This window comes from Tenrec ecaudatus, chromosome 1 (assembly GCF_050624435.1).
Source record: "Tenrec ecaudatus isolate mTenEca1 chromosome 1, mTenEca1.hap1, whole genome shotgun sequence".
NCBI classification, from domain to species: Eukaryota; Metazoa; Chordata; class Mammalia; order Afrosoricida; family Tenrecidae; genus Tenrec; species Tenrec ecaudatus.
The window spans coordinates 143,153,492-143,171,586 of NC_134530.1; the positions used below are offsets into that span (position 1 = coordinate 143,153,492).

Consider the following 18,095-nt stretch of genomic DNA (forward strand, 5'->3'; position numbering starts at 1 on the left):
CTTTGAAATGTTCTGCTCAGGTCCTTGACTTCATCATTTCTTTCATGTGCCTTACTGATCCATGAGAGCAGTAATGTTTGGTTCTTTGTTCAGTGCTGTGCACCCAGGGCCGGGCATCCCACTGGCTAAAGGAGCTGCAAGAAAGCTTGTCTGTTTCTTTGGTTGACTCCAGAGTAGAGAAAAATATCCCTCAGAATCTAAATTTGAAAACCTGCCCACAGGAAAGGTGGGAGGTTTTGAGGGCCCTGGCACAAGGAGGATCTAGCATGTTGGTAATGTTTCATTGCTTAAACCGGGTATTATGTAGCCAACATATCTTCTTAAATAGTTTGATTTTTTTATTTTATTTTGTTAAGATTGAATAGATCCAAAAATTCTTTTCATTTAATGAAACCTCTCAGAAAAAAAATTTTAATTTAGGACGCTACTTTTTATTTTTTCCCTGACTGGAAGTTAACATTATCATCTTGTAAGATATAAAAATAGGAAGGAGTAACTTAGAAAAAAGTAACAACATAGTAGTAGGGATATTATTTGTAATTCTTTTTGCTTTTCTCAAAATTGATGGCGTGAAACCATCTCCTTCTGTTTTCACTTACTTAAAAAGCACTCTACAATTAAAAAAGGGACCATATGTAGTATAAAACCAGTTATTGTAAAATGCCTTTTCTAAATTAAGGAGTAAGGTTAGTAACCAATGTTAGTTTCTAACCAAAATGTAACTTCCTTAAATCAAAGCACTTTAGAGGGAGTGGACATTCTATTTTTATGTCCCTGGTATTATGGTAAATGATGATTCTTAAGAGTTCCAAATTGGAAGAATAAGAATTGTTTGATTCCGCTTTGCACATTTTCCCCAATTCCACAGGAGTTTCAGTGTCGGTCGTTAGGACTTACTAACAGTAATACTGAATTTATCATCGCTGGCGCTTTTTGGCTTATTTGATTTATTTTTTTTTTAAACACAGGTGCACGCCCCAAGTTGGGACGCCGACACAGTATGGAAAATATGGAACTTATGAAGCTAACACCAGAAAAGGTTGGGAATCTTTATGTTTTAAATTGTCTTGAGTGTTTATAAAATGCTTTTTTCACTGTAACGCTTTGTTCCTGTATGGGCAGCACTTAAAAATCTGCCTTTTAAAAGAATCAAAAATGATACAAAGTACATTGCAAAGGACTGTGTTCGATATGCTGCCATCTGTTTAAGGAAAATATCTATGCAGATGTACCCTCTGCAGAGGCACCAGCACCCCTGGAGGAAGGGGGTGCAACAATGATGCTTCTGGGCAGAGGACCTGGTCTCGAATTCTCTGATCATCCATTTGTTGAACTGTTTGAATATTTTACCAGGTGCATGTATTACTTTTTCCCATTTAATTAAAAAAAAAAAAACAAAAAAACCAAGAAAGTTAGAAAAAGGGTCAGGAAATTTTATTGTTTGTTTGTTTTCCTTTTCTCTCTCTCTCTCGTTTTCATTTATTTGTTTGTTTTTTATGTTTGTCTACCTAATGCCAGCAACATTATGGCCAAGATTTTTCAGGAATCAAAGAGTTACTGTCTCACCAAGCTAAAAAAAATCAGATCCTTTGCTGTCTAGCCTGTGCCTATAGAGCACCCCTAAAGCACTCGGTAGGACTGCGCCCATAGGCTGTTGTAAATCTTTGTGGAAGCGGTCTGCCACACCTGTCTCCTGCAGAACCCAGGAGGGGGTTTGAACTGCCGACCTTTTGATCGGCAGCATTTCACCACTAGGGTTCCTTTATGTGGCATGTTAATAACTAGTAATATGATCAAGAGCCCCAATTTTTTAGATATATACTTTTTAGCTATAGTTTTGAAAAGCAGTTCCTGGATAAATTATATTCAGGATGTATGTTTTCTAGGCTGTGTTCTTTGGTAGCAGAAGGGACTTGATGAATGGGAAAAAGAATATTAACATCCAGTGAACCACATGTACAGAACCACACAAGCTGATTTCTTTTACCTCCATAACTTTTCCCTCGTTCCTTTGTGATATAAAACTTTCTAATGCTTTTTAAATACATATAGCATCTTTAGAAAACTCCAACAAATAAATTAAAATAATAAGTAATCCTGCCTCCCTGTGATAACTACACTTAGTATTTTAGTATCTACTCATATGTATTTTCATATAAATATTATCATAGTTCAATAGACTCATATATTAAATATTCTGCCCCACCCTTACAATGACTCTTGAACATTGATGCTTCTTTGTCTGGGAATAACCTTCATAAAACAAACATTTAAATGTCTTGGACTTGTTTATTCCAAAATATCTTTTATTCCAAACTTTCACACAGTTGCTAAAATGCCCTGGTTGCTTTTGACCAACTTTGCCATATAGTCAAAGCATCCAGCTCTTATTTTGTCAATAATTCTTGAATATGACTGTCAAATCCATAAATCAAAACAAAAACATCAAAACTTTGAGGCCACTCAGTTCCTTGTAGGAACTTCTGACATTTGCTCCATCGCCTGACCACTGCAGTGATAACTAAGTAAATTCCATAGGAAACTGACCACATTAATCTTGTCGTGTTTTAAGAGTTAATAATGCTGAAATTTGCTCACAAACTTAAAACGTGGTTAAGTGAAATTAGTTCAAGAAAAGTCCAAATAATCATATAGAAAACAGTTAAATTTTTGTACCTTTCTACTTCGAATTGGGGCATAGTTTTATGTTCTAGCATTAAGTGCCATTTCCCTTCTCTAATCCAAAGGCCCTGCAGCCCAACTAAGAGGACTAGAACTTTCCCCATAATCTGCATGGGAGAGGGAGGAGGGAAAGGGGGAAAGCTACCTTGTAATACAGAAATAGATGTTGGATAACTGGTTTCAGTTCTCTCATTAAGCCCCTGCCCTGCTTCTCAGCCTTGGGACAGGGTCATTCTAATCCGTGCCTCCTAGGAAAATATGCTGGGTTGATGGACATGCTCTAGAATTCGGCTGGTGTAGGAGTTACATGGTTTCCAACATGTTTAAAATCTGTGCATCTGACTGTGTGTAAATCTTACTTATGGCAAGATGTTCCTCACTGAAGTTGCCAATTTCTCCTGTGCTGTGTGGTGACTTGCAAATGCTTAGCACAGTGATAGCCGCCGCCCATGGCCTGCCATTACTGCTGCTGTTCCTAGCACTCCGCAGAGAAACCAAACTGCCATCAAGCAGTGACGACTCATAGCCACCCCTGTGGGTTTCCAAATGTCTAATTGTTTGCAGGTGTAGAAAGCCCAGCCTTTCTGCCCTGGAGGGGCTGGTGGGTTCAAACTGCTGATCGCGCAGCTCCCAGCCCGTCCCGTAATCACTGCACCACCAGGGCTGCCACCTTGAGTCCAGCAGATGTCGTCCTAGATTTAAACCAGATTTTAGTCCACCAAACGCCTTGCCATCAGTGGATCCCGACTCCTAACAACCTGACAGGACAGAGCAGAGCTACCTCGTGGGGTTTCTGAGGCTGTATCTTCACGGACACAGACGGAGCACCACCTCTTTTCCCAGGATTCTCAACCGCACTGCCACCAGGGCTCCTCAAAGCTAGGTCTCGGGCAGGGCTTCTCAAACTTCCCAATGTCACGGCCCTTTCAATACAGTTCCTCAGGTGGTGGTGACGCCCCAACCATAATATTACTTTCATTGCTACTTCATCACTGTAATTTTGCTAATGTTATGAATTGGGCGACCCGTGATTGAGAACCACTGATCTAGACCAATAGATATTGCTCATGCAATGTTTTGTAGGTTGAGAATTTAGTATGATGTTAGTGAAAAAGCACCAGAGTTTTATCAACATAAAAATTGTAGTTGCTATGTTTTAAATGTTATTCAAACATTCTATGTATAGCCCAAATGATCAGCTGTAACCAATTTGAAAGTACCCATTTAGAATCAAACAGACTCCTCTGAAACTTCAAAAAAAAATTTTTTTATAAATCATTTTATTGGGGGCTCTTACAACTCTTACAATGATCTATACATCCATTGTATCAAGCACATTTGTACATATGTTGCCATCATCATTTTCAAATCATTTTCTTTCTACTTGAGCTCTTGGTATCAGCTCCTCTTTGTCCCCTCCCTCCCCATCCTCCCACCCTAGTGAACTCTTGATAAATGATAAATTATTATTTTCATATCTTAGACATCTGTTGTCTCCCTTCACCCATGTTTTGATTGTTTGTCCCCCTCAGGGCTGGTGTGTGTGTGTGTGTGTGTGTGTGTGTGTGTGTGTGTGTGTGTGTGTATATGAAACTTTCTTTTTACTGACTTTTGTCAAACTCTTTTATCTTTTTCTTAGATTCTAAAAGGTGATCATCATTTTGATAGAGAAATTTAGAGTGTGCCTTTGGTGTCTTTTATTGAGAATATTGAGATACACTGGAAACAGGGATTCGTTGAAAATCCGCCACCACTCTAGCCCCCAAAGCATACTTGAGTGGAGGGGAAGGTTCTGTATTCTAGGACCTCAGAGAGAGCTTGGGGCTCTTTCCATGTCTCCTTTCTGTTTGTGTTTCTAATTATGTAGGTGCAAAGCTGGAACAGTGAACTTCTCGCTAAGCAAAAACCTCTTATTGCCAAACCCTCTGCGAAGCTACTCTTTGTTAATAGACTGAAGGGGAAAAAACACAAGACTAATTCTTCCGCAAAAGTTCTTCAAGATGCCAGCAATTCCATGGATCACCGACTTCCAAGTACCCAGAGGGTATGTTTAAATCAGTTTGTGAGCATTGTGTTTTGTTCTGAGTACTGTTAGGTGGGGTTGACTAGAGAAGCAAATCCAGTGCCACTCATAAGTGAGAGCTTTATATCAAGAAGTAATTGTATATCAAGCAAACATCCCAGTCCAGTTCAGATCAAGTCCGTAAGTCTGATAACTAGTTCATATGTCTGACACTAGTCCATAAGTCCCTCTTCAGACTCAGCACAGCCGCATGCAAAGATGCAGAATGCAGGGAGATCACAAGCCAGTGGGTGCAGAGTCTTGTGGACCCAATGGCAGTGGCTGAATCACTGGGCCGGCTCCACGTGGCTTGTCAACTGGAAGGTGAAGCGGCCCACCTGCAGCAAGCACTTACCTTGGTTGCCCTCCAATCAAGCTGTGACCTGACTGACAGGCTAAACTCTGCCCACATGTTTCCATGGGAGCCACCTGACTACCACAAGTACCTAGATGTTATTGTTGACTATTTTTGTATTTATACTGAAGTTTTATAGTTTACAGTATACATTTAATGTAAAAGTGTTTGTTAGGCAAAGAAATCTTTCTTATTTCCTGCTTTAAAAAAAAAAATCTTCAAAGCTAGAAACAGTAAGTATTCTACACCCAGATAACTTACCTATTATTTTGGAAAGCAGTGATCTGTGTACTGTTGTTTGCAAAAGCACCATTACTTACTTGACTCTTTTATCATTGTTTGTGTGTGTGTGTGTGTGTGTGTGTGTGTGTGTGTGTGTGTGAGAGAGAGAGAGAGAGAGAGAGAGAGAGAGAGAGAGACCTTCCTAAGGAACCTTGGTGATGTAGTGGGTTGAGCAGTGGATGACCAACCCAAAGTTAGTGTTTCAAACCCACTAGCCCCTGTGTGGGAGGAAGACGAGGCTGCCTGCCCACAGAGACGCAGTCTGGGCAGGGTATGGAGCAGTTGTCCCTGGACCTGTGGGGCCTGTGAGTCAGACTTGAGTCAGTGGTAGTGAGTTTAGTGGGGTGATTGTTGTTGTTTTTGTTCCTTTACTAGCCTGTCTTTGGCCTTCATTTCCTAGAATAACTTCCCTCATTTCTGTTTGGCTAAATTTTTGTAGGGAACCATTTTGATTCCTGCCCTTTTATCTATATTTACCTAGTTTAAATTTAAATTCTTACCAACTTAATCCAGTAAGATACAAAAGCTCTGTTCCTGCACTGCTTCCTCTCTTATGAAGTTGTCATAAGTTAAGTCTTATGTGCTTATATTACATCTTATTATGATGTATGTATTTGTCTTTTGAAATCATGTCAGATATAACTCCTAAAGTTACAAACCAGTAATGCCATAAATTGGCTCTTAGAATTGGCCATGAAATATTAGTGTAAATTTTTGTCTACATATTTATTGAGCTTCTGTCCAATATCCTTCCATTTCTATCTGAAGAACTTTCTCGCACTTTTTTGTAGTAAAGTCTAGTCCTCCCTCTATATTTTTTTAATCTGAGAAATATCTTAATTCTACCCACCCTTTTTCCCATCAGTTTTATGGGCACATAATTTACATATAATGCAATTCAGTTGTTCGGTCACATCACGGAGAATGGTACACTCCTCATCACAGGGCTTGTAGAGGGGTTCCCCCCCCCACCATGTGAAATTGCCTCTCAAAGGAGCACAATCGTTCTCATGCTCCCGCCCCTCCCGCCTTCATCACTGACTCCCGGAATCCCCTTTCCCTCAGCCCTGTTTTGCCTACATCCAGTTATCGTCATGGAGCCAACCCTGTGTACCGCAGCTGCGACACCCAACAGGAAACAATAACAAATCGCACAAAGGTGTCTCTGTACGTTCTTGTAAAGCAGTTTTAGAATGTATCAAAGTCTTGGTCAATAGCTCTGTTCTTTTATGTTTGTTTTTAAAGAGCAGAAATCTATTTCCTCACAATTTAGGTGGACTAGAAGTCCAAATTCCGGGGTACTGGCACCGGGAAGGTGAGCTCTCTAGCTACGGCACTTTATAAATTTGCCTTTCCACCGCCTTCTGCAAAGATCTCTTGTTTGTGAAATTTCCACTCTCTCACTGCTTTCCCGGATTCTTTTTCGATTTTAAGAGTTTGAGTGTGATGTATCTCGGTGTGAGTATTTTTGGATATATCCTTTTGGATCTTGTTAGCCATCATCCATGTGTACAGTTTTAGTCTTCATCAAATTTGGAAATTTGTCTTCAGTTCCTTTTCTTGCTTTCTTTTTTCTTCTCTGACATTCCCATGATGTATGTATCGGTTCCGCTGATAGCATTGCGTAGTTTCATTAAGCTTTGCTCAGCTTTCTCAATCCTGTAACATTTGTGTGCGTACCCTGTTGTAATACTTATATCATTGTGCAAATAATTTGATTGTATTAATCATTGCATTAATTTTAGTTTTTAATCTTCCATATAAATTTTTAACTGCTTATTTTACTTTCCAAAATATTCATTTATTTGAAGTTTGTATTTTTCTGCATCTTCAAATATTTATAATAAAAGGTCTTTGCAATCACTACACTAGGTAAAGACACTTGCTTCCTTAGTTAAGGTGGTTGCTGTAGAATCTTAGCACTGAGCTGCATCGCTGTATTATGGGATTCCCAGGCCATTTCCTGTGGCAGCTCCTTAGTCTGAGGCAGGTTTCTTTAGCCTTCGAAGTGCAAGAGTCATACGGTCAAAGACAACAAAGTTCTTTCAGTTAAAAGTTGGGTTTAAGTGATATATAGTCTTTTTATCACCAATGTTTCCATCTTGTATTCCTTTTAAAAATCAATGTCACTATTTCTTTTTTCGTCTTTTCTCGTTCACTGTTTGCATCTGCGCACACCATGTTGTTCTACCAGAGTCCTACAGGTAGTGCATTGAGTGTAATCGATTTTTCTCTCAATGTCTCAGGAAATCAGCGCAGATACTATTGGAGATGAAGGCTTCTTTGACTTACTGAGCCGATTTCAAAGCAATAGGATGGATGACCAACGGTGCTGCTTACAAGAAAAGAACTGCCGAACCACCTCAACCACGTCCGCTTCCACTCCCCACAGGATGGTGCTGAAAAGTAAGAGTCTGCCCTCCTGTAACTTGAATGGCTTCCGTTGGTTCTTTGGCGAGGCGAGGGGCTGTGGTCTGCAGGCTCGGCAGCTTAAAAACCAGCCAGCCCTCCACTCACAGAAAGTTACAGTCTCAGAAGCTTCCAGGGCAGTTCCTCCTGGTCCCGAGTCAACGTCGACTCCAGGGAAGTGATTTGGGTTTTTGAATACTTGATTTTTTTTTTTTTGACTCTTGACAATTTCTCATGAGATAAACTAATAAGCCCGAATCCAGGTGTCTCTAAATATTAAAAAATGATCACCACATGTACTTATAATTGTTTATAAAATGTAAATGGTTCATTATCTGACTGAAAACAAGACAAGAGGGGCTGAAGAAATAGGTGTGCAAACAGTTTGAGCTCAGCCGCTAAGCTGAAGGTTGGCGGTGTGAGGCCCCCCGCCCCGTGAAAGAGGCCTGGTGTCCTGCTTCCCCGGAGACCCGGCCACAGAAGCCGAGCACGAGCCCTGCTCTGCACCATTGGCTTGCTGTGGCCGGAGCCGGCTCCACCTGCCTGAGCCTTACACAGATCTCACACAGGTCCCTGGAAGTTTTCTCTTCAGCCACCAGTAGGTTTCTTCTACCAAAACCCAAGACTTGGCACTATCAATTAATGCTCAGTTTAGCTTACTAAAGAAATCATACCCAGGATTTGAAATATAAAACACTGTCCCAGTCACTCTAGTTTAAGATACTGTAAAGACACATTTTATTCACCTTCCCCAATCTAACGCCAGGTCTTGCAGAATTTCATGTTGGGCGGGCCCTAGATAGAGAACTAAGTAACCTCCAAGTGGAACATTTGAAGTACTCTTCAGTTCATTTCCACCCCTCACTCCGCCCCCAAACAAAAACCACAGGGCTATCTAGTCATCCCCGGCCTGTAAGCGACTGTCCACACAGAGCCAAACCAAGGGGCAGAGCAAGTGTGGGGGCCGAACAGGGAAGAAGAGCTGTATCTGTGTAAAAAAGAAGACAAAGACGTCTCTACGGTGAACCAGACAGACAGAAACCACAGACTCAGCAATGGATTTGGGGCTCACACTTAATCCTAGCTCCAGTCTAGAAACAACTAGTCCTTACATCGTGGCCCTGCTCAATACTCGCCTGATGAAGGAGACGCCGAGATAAAGGTGCTATAGCAAGTGTGGTGAAGAAAATAGATGGTGCCCGCTGTCGGAAAGAATAGTGTCTTGGGTCTTTAAAGGCTTGTTTCCAAGCAAGCAGCTATCTAAGTGAGACATCAAGTCCACATGGGGAAGCACAGGAACATTTGGGATCCAAGGATGGTAAATTATAATAATCCAAATCCGAAGGCAGGAATAGCATAGAGCTTAAATTGTGAGTTTCTGGTTACAGAAGGCCACGCGTAGATGACAGTGGAAACCCAAAGTGCAGTTGCAGGATCTGCCCAGCAAAGAAGCCTGGGTGACTTCCATCGAGCCGGGCTTGAGGGGTGGGATACAGGCAGGATCGGAGAGACAATAGATTGCAATGATGAATCTGACTTGAATGGTTAAAACCTTGTCACTTGATCTCCCACTACAGGCACTGTGTGCCTGATCTGCTTTTCAATATTTTCTGTTTGTTTGTTTCATTTGTATTTTGTCATTGTTGGTAGCCTTCTTGACTCTCTGAAGTATTTTTCTACGTTTTCAGCCTATGAAACCAGATTAGGCGAATCTATGGGGACAGTAACTAGAGTGAGGTTCCTGGTGGATACAGCAGGGGCGGTGTGGGGAGGGGCAGGGGGCACGGTAAGGGAGAGCTGCTAGCAAGGAGTACAAGAAAGAAGAAATGTTTTGAAACTGATTGTGGTAGCGGCTGTACAGCACTGCTGTATGATTGAACTGTGGAATGGTATGATGTCTGGATTCACTCCGAGTAAAAATAAAATAGTTTGGGAAATAAATAAGACATTTCTAATGATACTTTGGATTTGTGTTTTCTGTTGTTTGATTTTGCTGTTGTTTTCTATTTCTTCACAGCACCACCTGTTTCAGTGGTATCCCCCAACACAGATGAATTTTTGGATCTTCTTGCCAGCTCTCAGAGCCGCCGCCTGGATGACCAGAGGGCCACCTTCGGTCACTTGCCAGGACTTCATCTGACACAAAGCAACACGTCATCTGTCCTGGGCCACCTGATGACGGGTGACAGTAAGGAGCCTGATGAGGACTTCTTCGACATCCTTGTGAAATGTCAAGTGCGTCGGCCGGTATTTTCATTCCATATGTAGGCGCGGGTGCCCTGGAGCGCTTGGGAGTTGCACTTCTTTGTTACTGAGGCTCCAGAGGGCTCGCTTTGCGTAAGGGGGCCGCCGCTTGGTAGGGCTGCTCCTTGTAAGGTGCTCCTTCCCCTGGGGAGTGAAAGGATGCTGCTGCCTCCAAGCTGTGGGGCAGCGGGAATTACAGGGAATGTGGGATGGAACCTAGGAAGCGCTGTGCTTTCCCAAGTCTCAGGAGGTGTCTGACTAATGTGGACAGGGCCTAGCTGCCAGTTTATCATTAGAATATTGAGATAGCTTTCTTAACTTTTTATTTTTTATCATTTTATCGAGGGCTTGTACAACTCTTATCACAATCCATACATCCATCCATTGTGTCAAGCACATTTGTACATTTGTTGCCCTCATCATTCTCAAAACATTTGCTTTCTACTTGAGCCCTTGGTATCAGCTCCTCATTTTTTCCCACATAACTCTTTTCACTGTTATTAACTGAAGTGGCTAAGGACGATCTCAGGTGACGTGGACAGAATGTCCTGTGAGCAGCAATGCTTGGTGTCACTACAAGTGGCATTTCCTTGGCCTGACCCTAGTTCTTTCTGTTTCCTCATTCATAAAAAGGTGAGCCAGGTGGGCCCTACCTGCCATTCGTTCAACAAGAGCGTGTTAAAATATTACTGAGAACCTATGATGTTCCATGTGCTACCGGAAATAGACAAGTGTTTTAAGGAAACCTACATTGCCATGGGAGAGATTGGTGAACAAATTTATATATAGTATACATCAAGTAATGATATGGAAAATAAAGCAGGCTAAAGGGAAAATGGGTATCGTGGCGGGGGGGGGGTAGTTATAGTGCATCCATTTTAGAGAAAGGTGTTTAAGGAAAACCTTTCTGAAGTGACATTTGAACGATACCTTACTGCAGTGAGTATCTAGTAAAAGAGCATTTCATGCTCACTCCACTGAGTTCATGTTGACTCCTAGTGACCGCTAGGACAGGGTAGTACTACCCCTGTGGGTTTCCAAGGCTGTAACTCTTTACAGGAGTAGAAAGCCTCAACTCTCTCCTGAAGAATGGCTGGTGGTTTTGAACTGCTAACCTTGTGGTTAGCTGCCCAACTCGTAACCCTATGCCTCTAGGTCTCCATAGTCCACGTGTAGTAGAACTGCTTAGGAAGTTCCCCGCAACTTTGCTAAGTTCTTCTATTAGCCCTAAAAGTTTTCCTGTAGATTCTTAGGGATTTTTCTATACATATGATTGTGTTATTTGCAATTAAAGATAATTTTATTATATCTTTTCTTATCTGAATACATTTTATTTCTTTTCCTTGTCTTACTGCACGAGTTAGAATTTCTAAGACAAATATTGAATAGAAGTGATGTAGGTGGGCACCCTAGTCTTGTTGCCAATTTCAAGGAGAAAGTTCTCAGGTAATTTCCTAGTAAGTATTTTGGCTATTGCCTTATCTTACATGCCCTGGATCATATTAAGGAATTCCCTATTGCAGTCTTCGCTAAGATTTTCATCAAGAAAAGGTGTTGGGCTTTATCATGTTTGCTTCTGCACCATAGATAATCATGTGGTCCTTGTACCTTGTTCTGTGGTGGTGGCATGTGTGTTGCTTCATTTCTGTGTTGCACGATCCAGGCTTCCTGGAGTAATTGCTACTTGGTTATGCTATTAGAATCTTTTAATGTGCTGTTTGGTTTCACTTCCCAGTATCTGGGTGAGAATTTTTGCGTCTGTGTTCATAAGACGTATTGGCCTGTAGTCTACTTTTCTGGTGTTGATTTGGTTTGGGTCTCAGGGTTATGTCTGTTTCACGGAATGAATTAGGGAGTATTCACCCGACTGTGTCTTTTGGGAGGGTTTCAACTGTACTCTTGTCAATTCTCTAAATGTTTCCCAGTGAAGACTTCAGGTTTGGGCTTTTGTTGTTGGGAGGTTTTTAGTCACAGATTCAATCTCGTCACTTATGGGACTAGTTTCCTTTGAATCCCTGAGAACCCCGGTAGCACAGTGTTTACAAGCTGGGCTGTGATCCGGGAGGTCAGCAGTTTGAAACCACCATTCGCACCTAAGAGAAAGGTGGGCCTTTAAAGGGAGTAAGTAGTCTCTGTAGCGGATACGGTCTTGGGAACTCACAATGGCAGTTCGCCTGTCCTGTAGTCACTATGCCATCGGCACGGTGGCAGTGGGTTTGATTTGGTTTCCTTCTGAGTCAGTTAGGGTACGGGTATGTGCTCTTGACGAAGTGGCCCATTCCATCAAGGTTACCAGTGTGCTGCCAGATAGCTTTGTATGTTCTGTAACCCTTCTTCACAGAAGCTAACTGCCCAAAGCGGGCAGGTTTGAGCCTCTGACTTAGCAGCCCAGTGCCTGCCCTAATCAGGTGTTTGTAATGTCCCCTTTCACTTTTATTTGCATTTCTCCTTTGTTAATCTAGCTAACGATCTGACGATTTTATTGCCAGCTTCTGGTTTTATTGATCCTCCCAATTGTTTTCTATTCTCAATCTTATTTCTTCTCTGATCTTTGTTATTTCTTCTTCTGGTAGCTTTTCTCCTTCTGGTCCCAGCAGTTGTCTGGTCAGACCATTTGAGATCTTTTTTTTAAATTAATAAATCATTTTATTGGGGGCTCTTATAACAATCCACAATCAACTGAATCAAGCACATTTGTACATATGCTGCCATCATTTTCAAAACAATTTCTTCTGATTGAGCCCTTGGTATCAGCTCTTTTTACCCTCCCTTGTGAACCCCTGATAAATTATACATTTATTTATTTATTTTAATCTTGCACCGTCCGCTATCTCCCTTCATCCACGTTTCTGTTGTTCGTTCCCCCCCCCCCCCCCCGGGCTTTAAAAATGTTTTATGTTGGCATCTGTGAGGCTGGGTTGTCTAGCAAAACAAAACCAGTTCCTCTCAAATATGTTAAGAAATAGCTTCATATGAAGAAGTAATCACCTATCAGAAGGCGCCCCAGCCCGGTTCAGCTGGCCAGAGCCCTCTTCAGACTCGCTTAGCTGCAGGGCAGTGATGCAGAAAGATCACGTGGGGAGCAGGAAGAGCACAGGCCAAGGGCAGAGGCACGTGGATCCAGGGTCAGTGGAAACACAGCTGCCAGGGTCGGTGGCCCACACCCCTGGAGGCAGACACCGAGTTGCAATAAGCAGGAAGGTGGAAGAGCGGAGGAGAGGCACTCTTATGAAAAGGCCCCGCCTCCCAGGAGGGGTCATGAGGCTGCGGGCTGGTGGGTAGGCTGGGCTCCACCAATACTCTGATACAAAGTGGACATGAAATCTCACTACTTTGCCATAATCCCTGCCTTTGCTCTTCCTCCTGAGAGCCCTGCTTTCATTTTCACTCGACTACATCTGACTCCTCTTCCTTGACCTACTGGTATAGTGTGTTGTTTAATTTTTGTGGTTGTGTATTTTCCAGGGTTTCTTTTTCCTGTATTGATTTCTAATTTCAATCTGCTGTAGTCAAAAAGAAAATACTTTATGATTTCAACATTTTAAAATATATCAAGACTTGCTTTATGACATAAAATGTGTCTCTCCTGGAAACTGACCCATGTGACTGAGGCAGAATTTGAACAAGGCTGCTTCAGAGAATTTGTAGAAAAATCTTTTTTCATTTTTCCAAACTTTTTGATGGCTCCTCAGATTGTGTTGGTGTTGACTGCTTCATAGACTAGGGTGCTTCAAGCTTGTAGGAAAATTCCATTTCCTTCCATTACATTTTTCTAGGAAGTTTTTGAAGCCCTGTTATATCATTAATTTTACTTCTCCCTTCAATTGTTTCATATACATTTAATGAACTTTCTTAATTGATCCTTCAGTCACGAAATAATGTAAATAACCATCTTTTCTGCCAAGTTGTGTTTTCAAGTCCACTCTGTCTGATAGTGACAGGACCACCCGCTCGCTCTGTGAGTTGTTCTGGGCATCGGATACCCCAGGCCTTTCGCTTTCAACCGATTTGTGTCCTTTGGCTTAAGGTCTTGTAAACAACATAGAGTTGGATTGTTTTTTTAAATCTATCCTGTCTCCCTCTGCCTTTTGATTGGAGCACTTAGCACCTTACGTAAATTGTTGTTCCTGAAGTGACTTCTGCGATTTTACTGTTTGTGCAGGTGTGTTACACCCTTTACGTCCTTGCTCTTCATTATGACTGGATTGTGTGTTGTTGGTTTATTATAGTGAGCCATCTTCATCCCCTTCCTGCCTTCGTGTGTGTTTATATTTAGCTAGAAAATACTACCTTAAAAAAAACAACCTACTGCCACTGTTGATTCTGATAGCAACCCTGTAGAACAGAATGGAACAGTTTCCAAGATTATAAATCTTTATGGAAAACGACTTTCTCTCAAAACCATCAGCCACTCCAAGGGAGGAAAATGGGGCTCTCCACTCCCATAAAGATGTCTGGGTTTAGAGACCCACAAAGGTAGCTCTATCCTGTCAGAGGGCCACTGAGTCACAATCAGCTCTATAGCAGTGAGTTTGTTTGTTTGGCGAGGTGAGTTGACACCAGCTCCATGAGCATACAAGAAATGCTACAGTTGCTTCACTTCTCTGCCCCCTACTTTAGCACCAATTATGTCTTTAAGGACTTCACTGTTTGTTGAAAAAGGGAAATAAAAGATAACGGGCTTTCCCCACAAATCTTTTGAAATCCCCTTGTATTTCATTTAACTTGTAGCACTTTTACCTTTGCCTCTCATGCATTTACTCTCTTAAAAAACATGAAACACAAGACACTTAACATCACATATGAAAAGCCCGCCCACCAGCCCTGGTCCGTGTGTTTCCTTTATTAGGGATCTTTCTTTCTAGGGGTAGCGGTGGCTCAGCTTCCAGTGCTTCCCTCTACGGAGCTCCCGTGGTGTTTGAAAGCTGTGCAGTGCTCTGAGCAGTCCCAGCTGCGGTTTGGGGATGTTTCATTTCATCCTCACTGAGGATAATGTTGTGTCACTTCCTTGTCTGACAGTTGTTTTCCTTCAGCATTTAAAATATCAACTCGTTGCTTTCTGGCTCCCAATGTCTGAAGGAAAACATGGCATATAATTTTACTTGGGATCCTTTGTATGCGACTATTTCCTCTATTTTCAGGATTCTTCCTTTACCTTTAATTTTGGAAAGGCTGACCACCATGTGTCTTGGTGTAGATCCCTTTGAACTTCTTGGATTGGTACCTTCATCTCCTTTGTCAGATTGAGGGAATTTGTCATTCCTTCAAATATTCCTTCTGACCCTTGCTCTTATCTCCTGAAATTCACGATTTTACATTAGGCGCCTTGTTGTCCCATAATTCCATTAAACTGTGCTCAGCGTCTTGAGCCTCCAGTCGCCGCTCTTTGGTGTGTAGTTTTCAAGGTCTTGTTTTCCAACTTGCTAATTCTTCTGCCTCATTAAATCTGTAAATCTTCCCATTGTATCTCTCGTTTCCGCTGTTGCCCCTTTCAGTTGGGATATCTTTGTAGGTGTTTATTTTGATCTTACATGATTTTCCTATTTAGGAGGCTGCTTTCTATTTACTGTCTTTAGCTACTTGTTGACGGTCCTACTGCCCATCTTTTCATTATCTGTCCACCTTTAGATGGGCCTTCCCATCCTTTGTTGCGTTCCTTTGAGTGGGCCACGGTTTGTTCTTTGTAGGTCTTGTGATTTGGCATCTTTGAGAGTGTCAACTTTCCCCATTACTGGGTGCTTTTATCTACACTCCTTTTGCTGGCAGACTGCTGACCATTTCCTCTCCCTCTCTGGTGTAATTGGGATTAGAAAGTTCCAGATCTTGCTTTTCAGCTTTCTCCCTCCAAAACATGAGAGAACATACTAGCTAGGCCAGCAGTTCTCAACCTGTGGGTCGCGACCCCTTGGGGTCAAATAACCCTTTCACAGGGATCATCTGATTCATAAAAGAAGCAAAATTAGTTATGACGTAGCAGCAAAAATGTTATGGTTGGGGAGTCACCACAACCTGATGAACTGTACTGAAGGGTCATGGCATTAGGAAGGTTGAGAACCAATGTGTTAGGTGAACCACCAGACTCCACTATAGAGGAACTGGCAGTTTTCAGCTGGAGAGGGGTAGTCACACCCCACACAGACCCCCCCCTCCCCCCCCCGGCTTGATTGCTGCTTACAGAGCCTGTGTGGTAAGCCTTCCCTAAAGCTGCCTGCTTCCAAGCACACAGCAATGGCAGCCGGCAGTTGGCGGACAGGGACGGACTCCCCTGACGGTCAGGGTCTGCTGGTTTCAGAGTCCTGAGTTCTGTGGGGCCACTTAATAGGCATAAAACGATGGCTCTACTTTTGAGTACTTGTTATACAAAGCATTTTTACTAGGTCTCAGGTCTCTACCGATTTCTAGAAGTGGCAGGCACCCACGCAAAAAGATGTTTGCTGCTGCCTACTGTTCTGAAGACATAATGTACTTGGCGCTTTGCTTCCATTCCTGCAGTTGCGCGTGTTAAGCTCCCTCTCCTCCCTGCAGGGCTCCAGGCTGGACGATCAGAGATGTGCTCCGCCGCCTGCTGCCACCAAGGCGTCAACAGTTCCGGACGAGGACTTTTTCAGCCTTGTTTTACGGTCTCAGGCAAAAAGAATGGATGAGCAGAGAGTCCTTTTACAAACAACAGATCAAAACAGAGGCGCTGACTTTGGGCTAAAGGACCTTTTGCAAAGTAATACTTCGTTGCAATCTAAAACTTCCGAACAAAAATCAGCAAGCCACTAATAACTATGGGTTTTTCTTTTTTAAAGGCAATTTTAATCATAGTTCCTTTCAGGACACTGCAGGGGATTTAATCTTACTTTTTCCCTTGAAAGGGAAATTTATAGCACTGTTAACAGCTTGAAACGATTTTAGAATGCTGTAAATATTTTAACCTTTGATAGTGGTGATGGGACCAACATTTCTTTGACACTCTTGCTCCCGAGGCAAGGAGCCAAGTCAGGTGCTGTGTCACCTTTCTCATTACTGCTTGGGGTTGTATCCCTGGCAACTCATTTCCCTGGTTAAACTATTCTTTCCCCTGGGCTCCATGAACTAGAAAATTAAATGAATCCTCAACTAGAATTAATCCTCTCATTGTGACATTTCTTCATCTTAACAGAACTTTTTCACTTAACCATGAATGTAGTGAAAAATTGTGCTGTGTAGTAAAAATGATGTACTACTTGACGAATGTAAAAAAAATCTAGATTCTTTTTCTAAAAAAACCTGTGTATTCAATATATTTTAGATCAGAACCAGTGAGAAATTCTTAATAAATTTAGAATGTCTCAAGCTATTTAGAAGTGTTTTTTTTTACAGTTTAATTATGTAAAAGGGTGCTTCAAAAAGTTTATGGACGCTCCTCACGTATGGTCTCTTTTGTTGCAAAATCAAAACAAAGGCCCTGTTGCTGTGACTCCCAGCGGCCCCTGTGCTACTGCCGAGCAGAGCTGCCACTCGGCTGTGACCTCACAGGAGCCAGTTGCCAGGCCTCTCTCCTGGTGCACCGAGGGGACAGGAGCTGTCAGCTGCTCATCGTCCAGTGCAAACACCTGCCACCCAGCGGCCTTCCTCGAATACAAAAAGTAATTAACAACAGACTAACCGGAAACCAGATGAAAGCTCACCAGGGTTTAGCATGAGCGCTGTAGACTACGATTTGCTGTCATTAGGCCTCACCTCCATGTCCAAGACTCAGGGTAGTGTGTAGGCCACATCACAAAACACGGGCACATCAGCCCCGTGCAGCAAAAGACCAACAAAGTGCCCCAAGGTGATCCTCATGGGCAAATAAGATTGAGAACCACTTCTCTCTGAATGGCCAGTGTAAAAAATATATGTAAGAAGGTAAAACAACAAAGCCCTTTCGGTGATACAGCCCTGGGCTCCTACAAAGTAGGGCTTGGCAAACCAAAGCCCCGAATTCTTGACCTACGAAAATCCTCAATGAACCTGGACTGTGTGTGTGGGTCGTATATATTCCACGAAACTTTTTGTTACTTGCAGGTAGGTGTCCTGGGCTTTTATAAGAGT

The 18,095-nt window shown here is 42.4% G+C and overlaps 1 protein-coding gene across 5 annotated transcripts in view; it reads left to right on the forward strand.

The window, feature by feature from the left end:
- The window catches only part of GPSM2 (G protein signaling modulator 2), a 49,283-nt gene extending 31,942 nt beyond the window's left edge, over positions 1-17,341 (forward strand). For 4 of the 5 annotated variants that reach the window (XM_075558944.1, XM_075558928.1, XM_075558936.1 and 1 more), the window contains 5 exons: positions 969-1,039; positions 4,550-4,726; positions 7,628-7,787; positions 9,808-10,025; positions 16,560-17,340. In XM_075558944.1, the coding sequence (XP_075415059.1) occupies positions 969-1,039; positions 4,550-4,726; positions 7,628-7,787; positions 9,808-10,025; positions 16,560-16,802 (869 nt within the window). In that variant the 3' untranslated portion in view covers positions 16,803-17,340. Of the gene's footprint in view, positions 1-968; positions 1,040-4,549; positions 4,727-7,627; positions 7,788-9,807; positions 10,026-16,559 lie in introns of all 5 variants that reach the window. The other variant, XM_075558952.1, reaches the window with a different exon arrangement.
- The last annotated feature ends 754 nt before the right edge of the window (positions 17,342-18,095 follow it).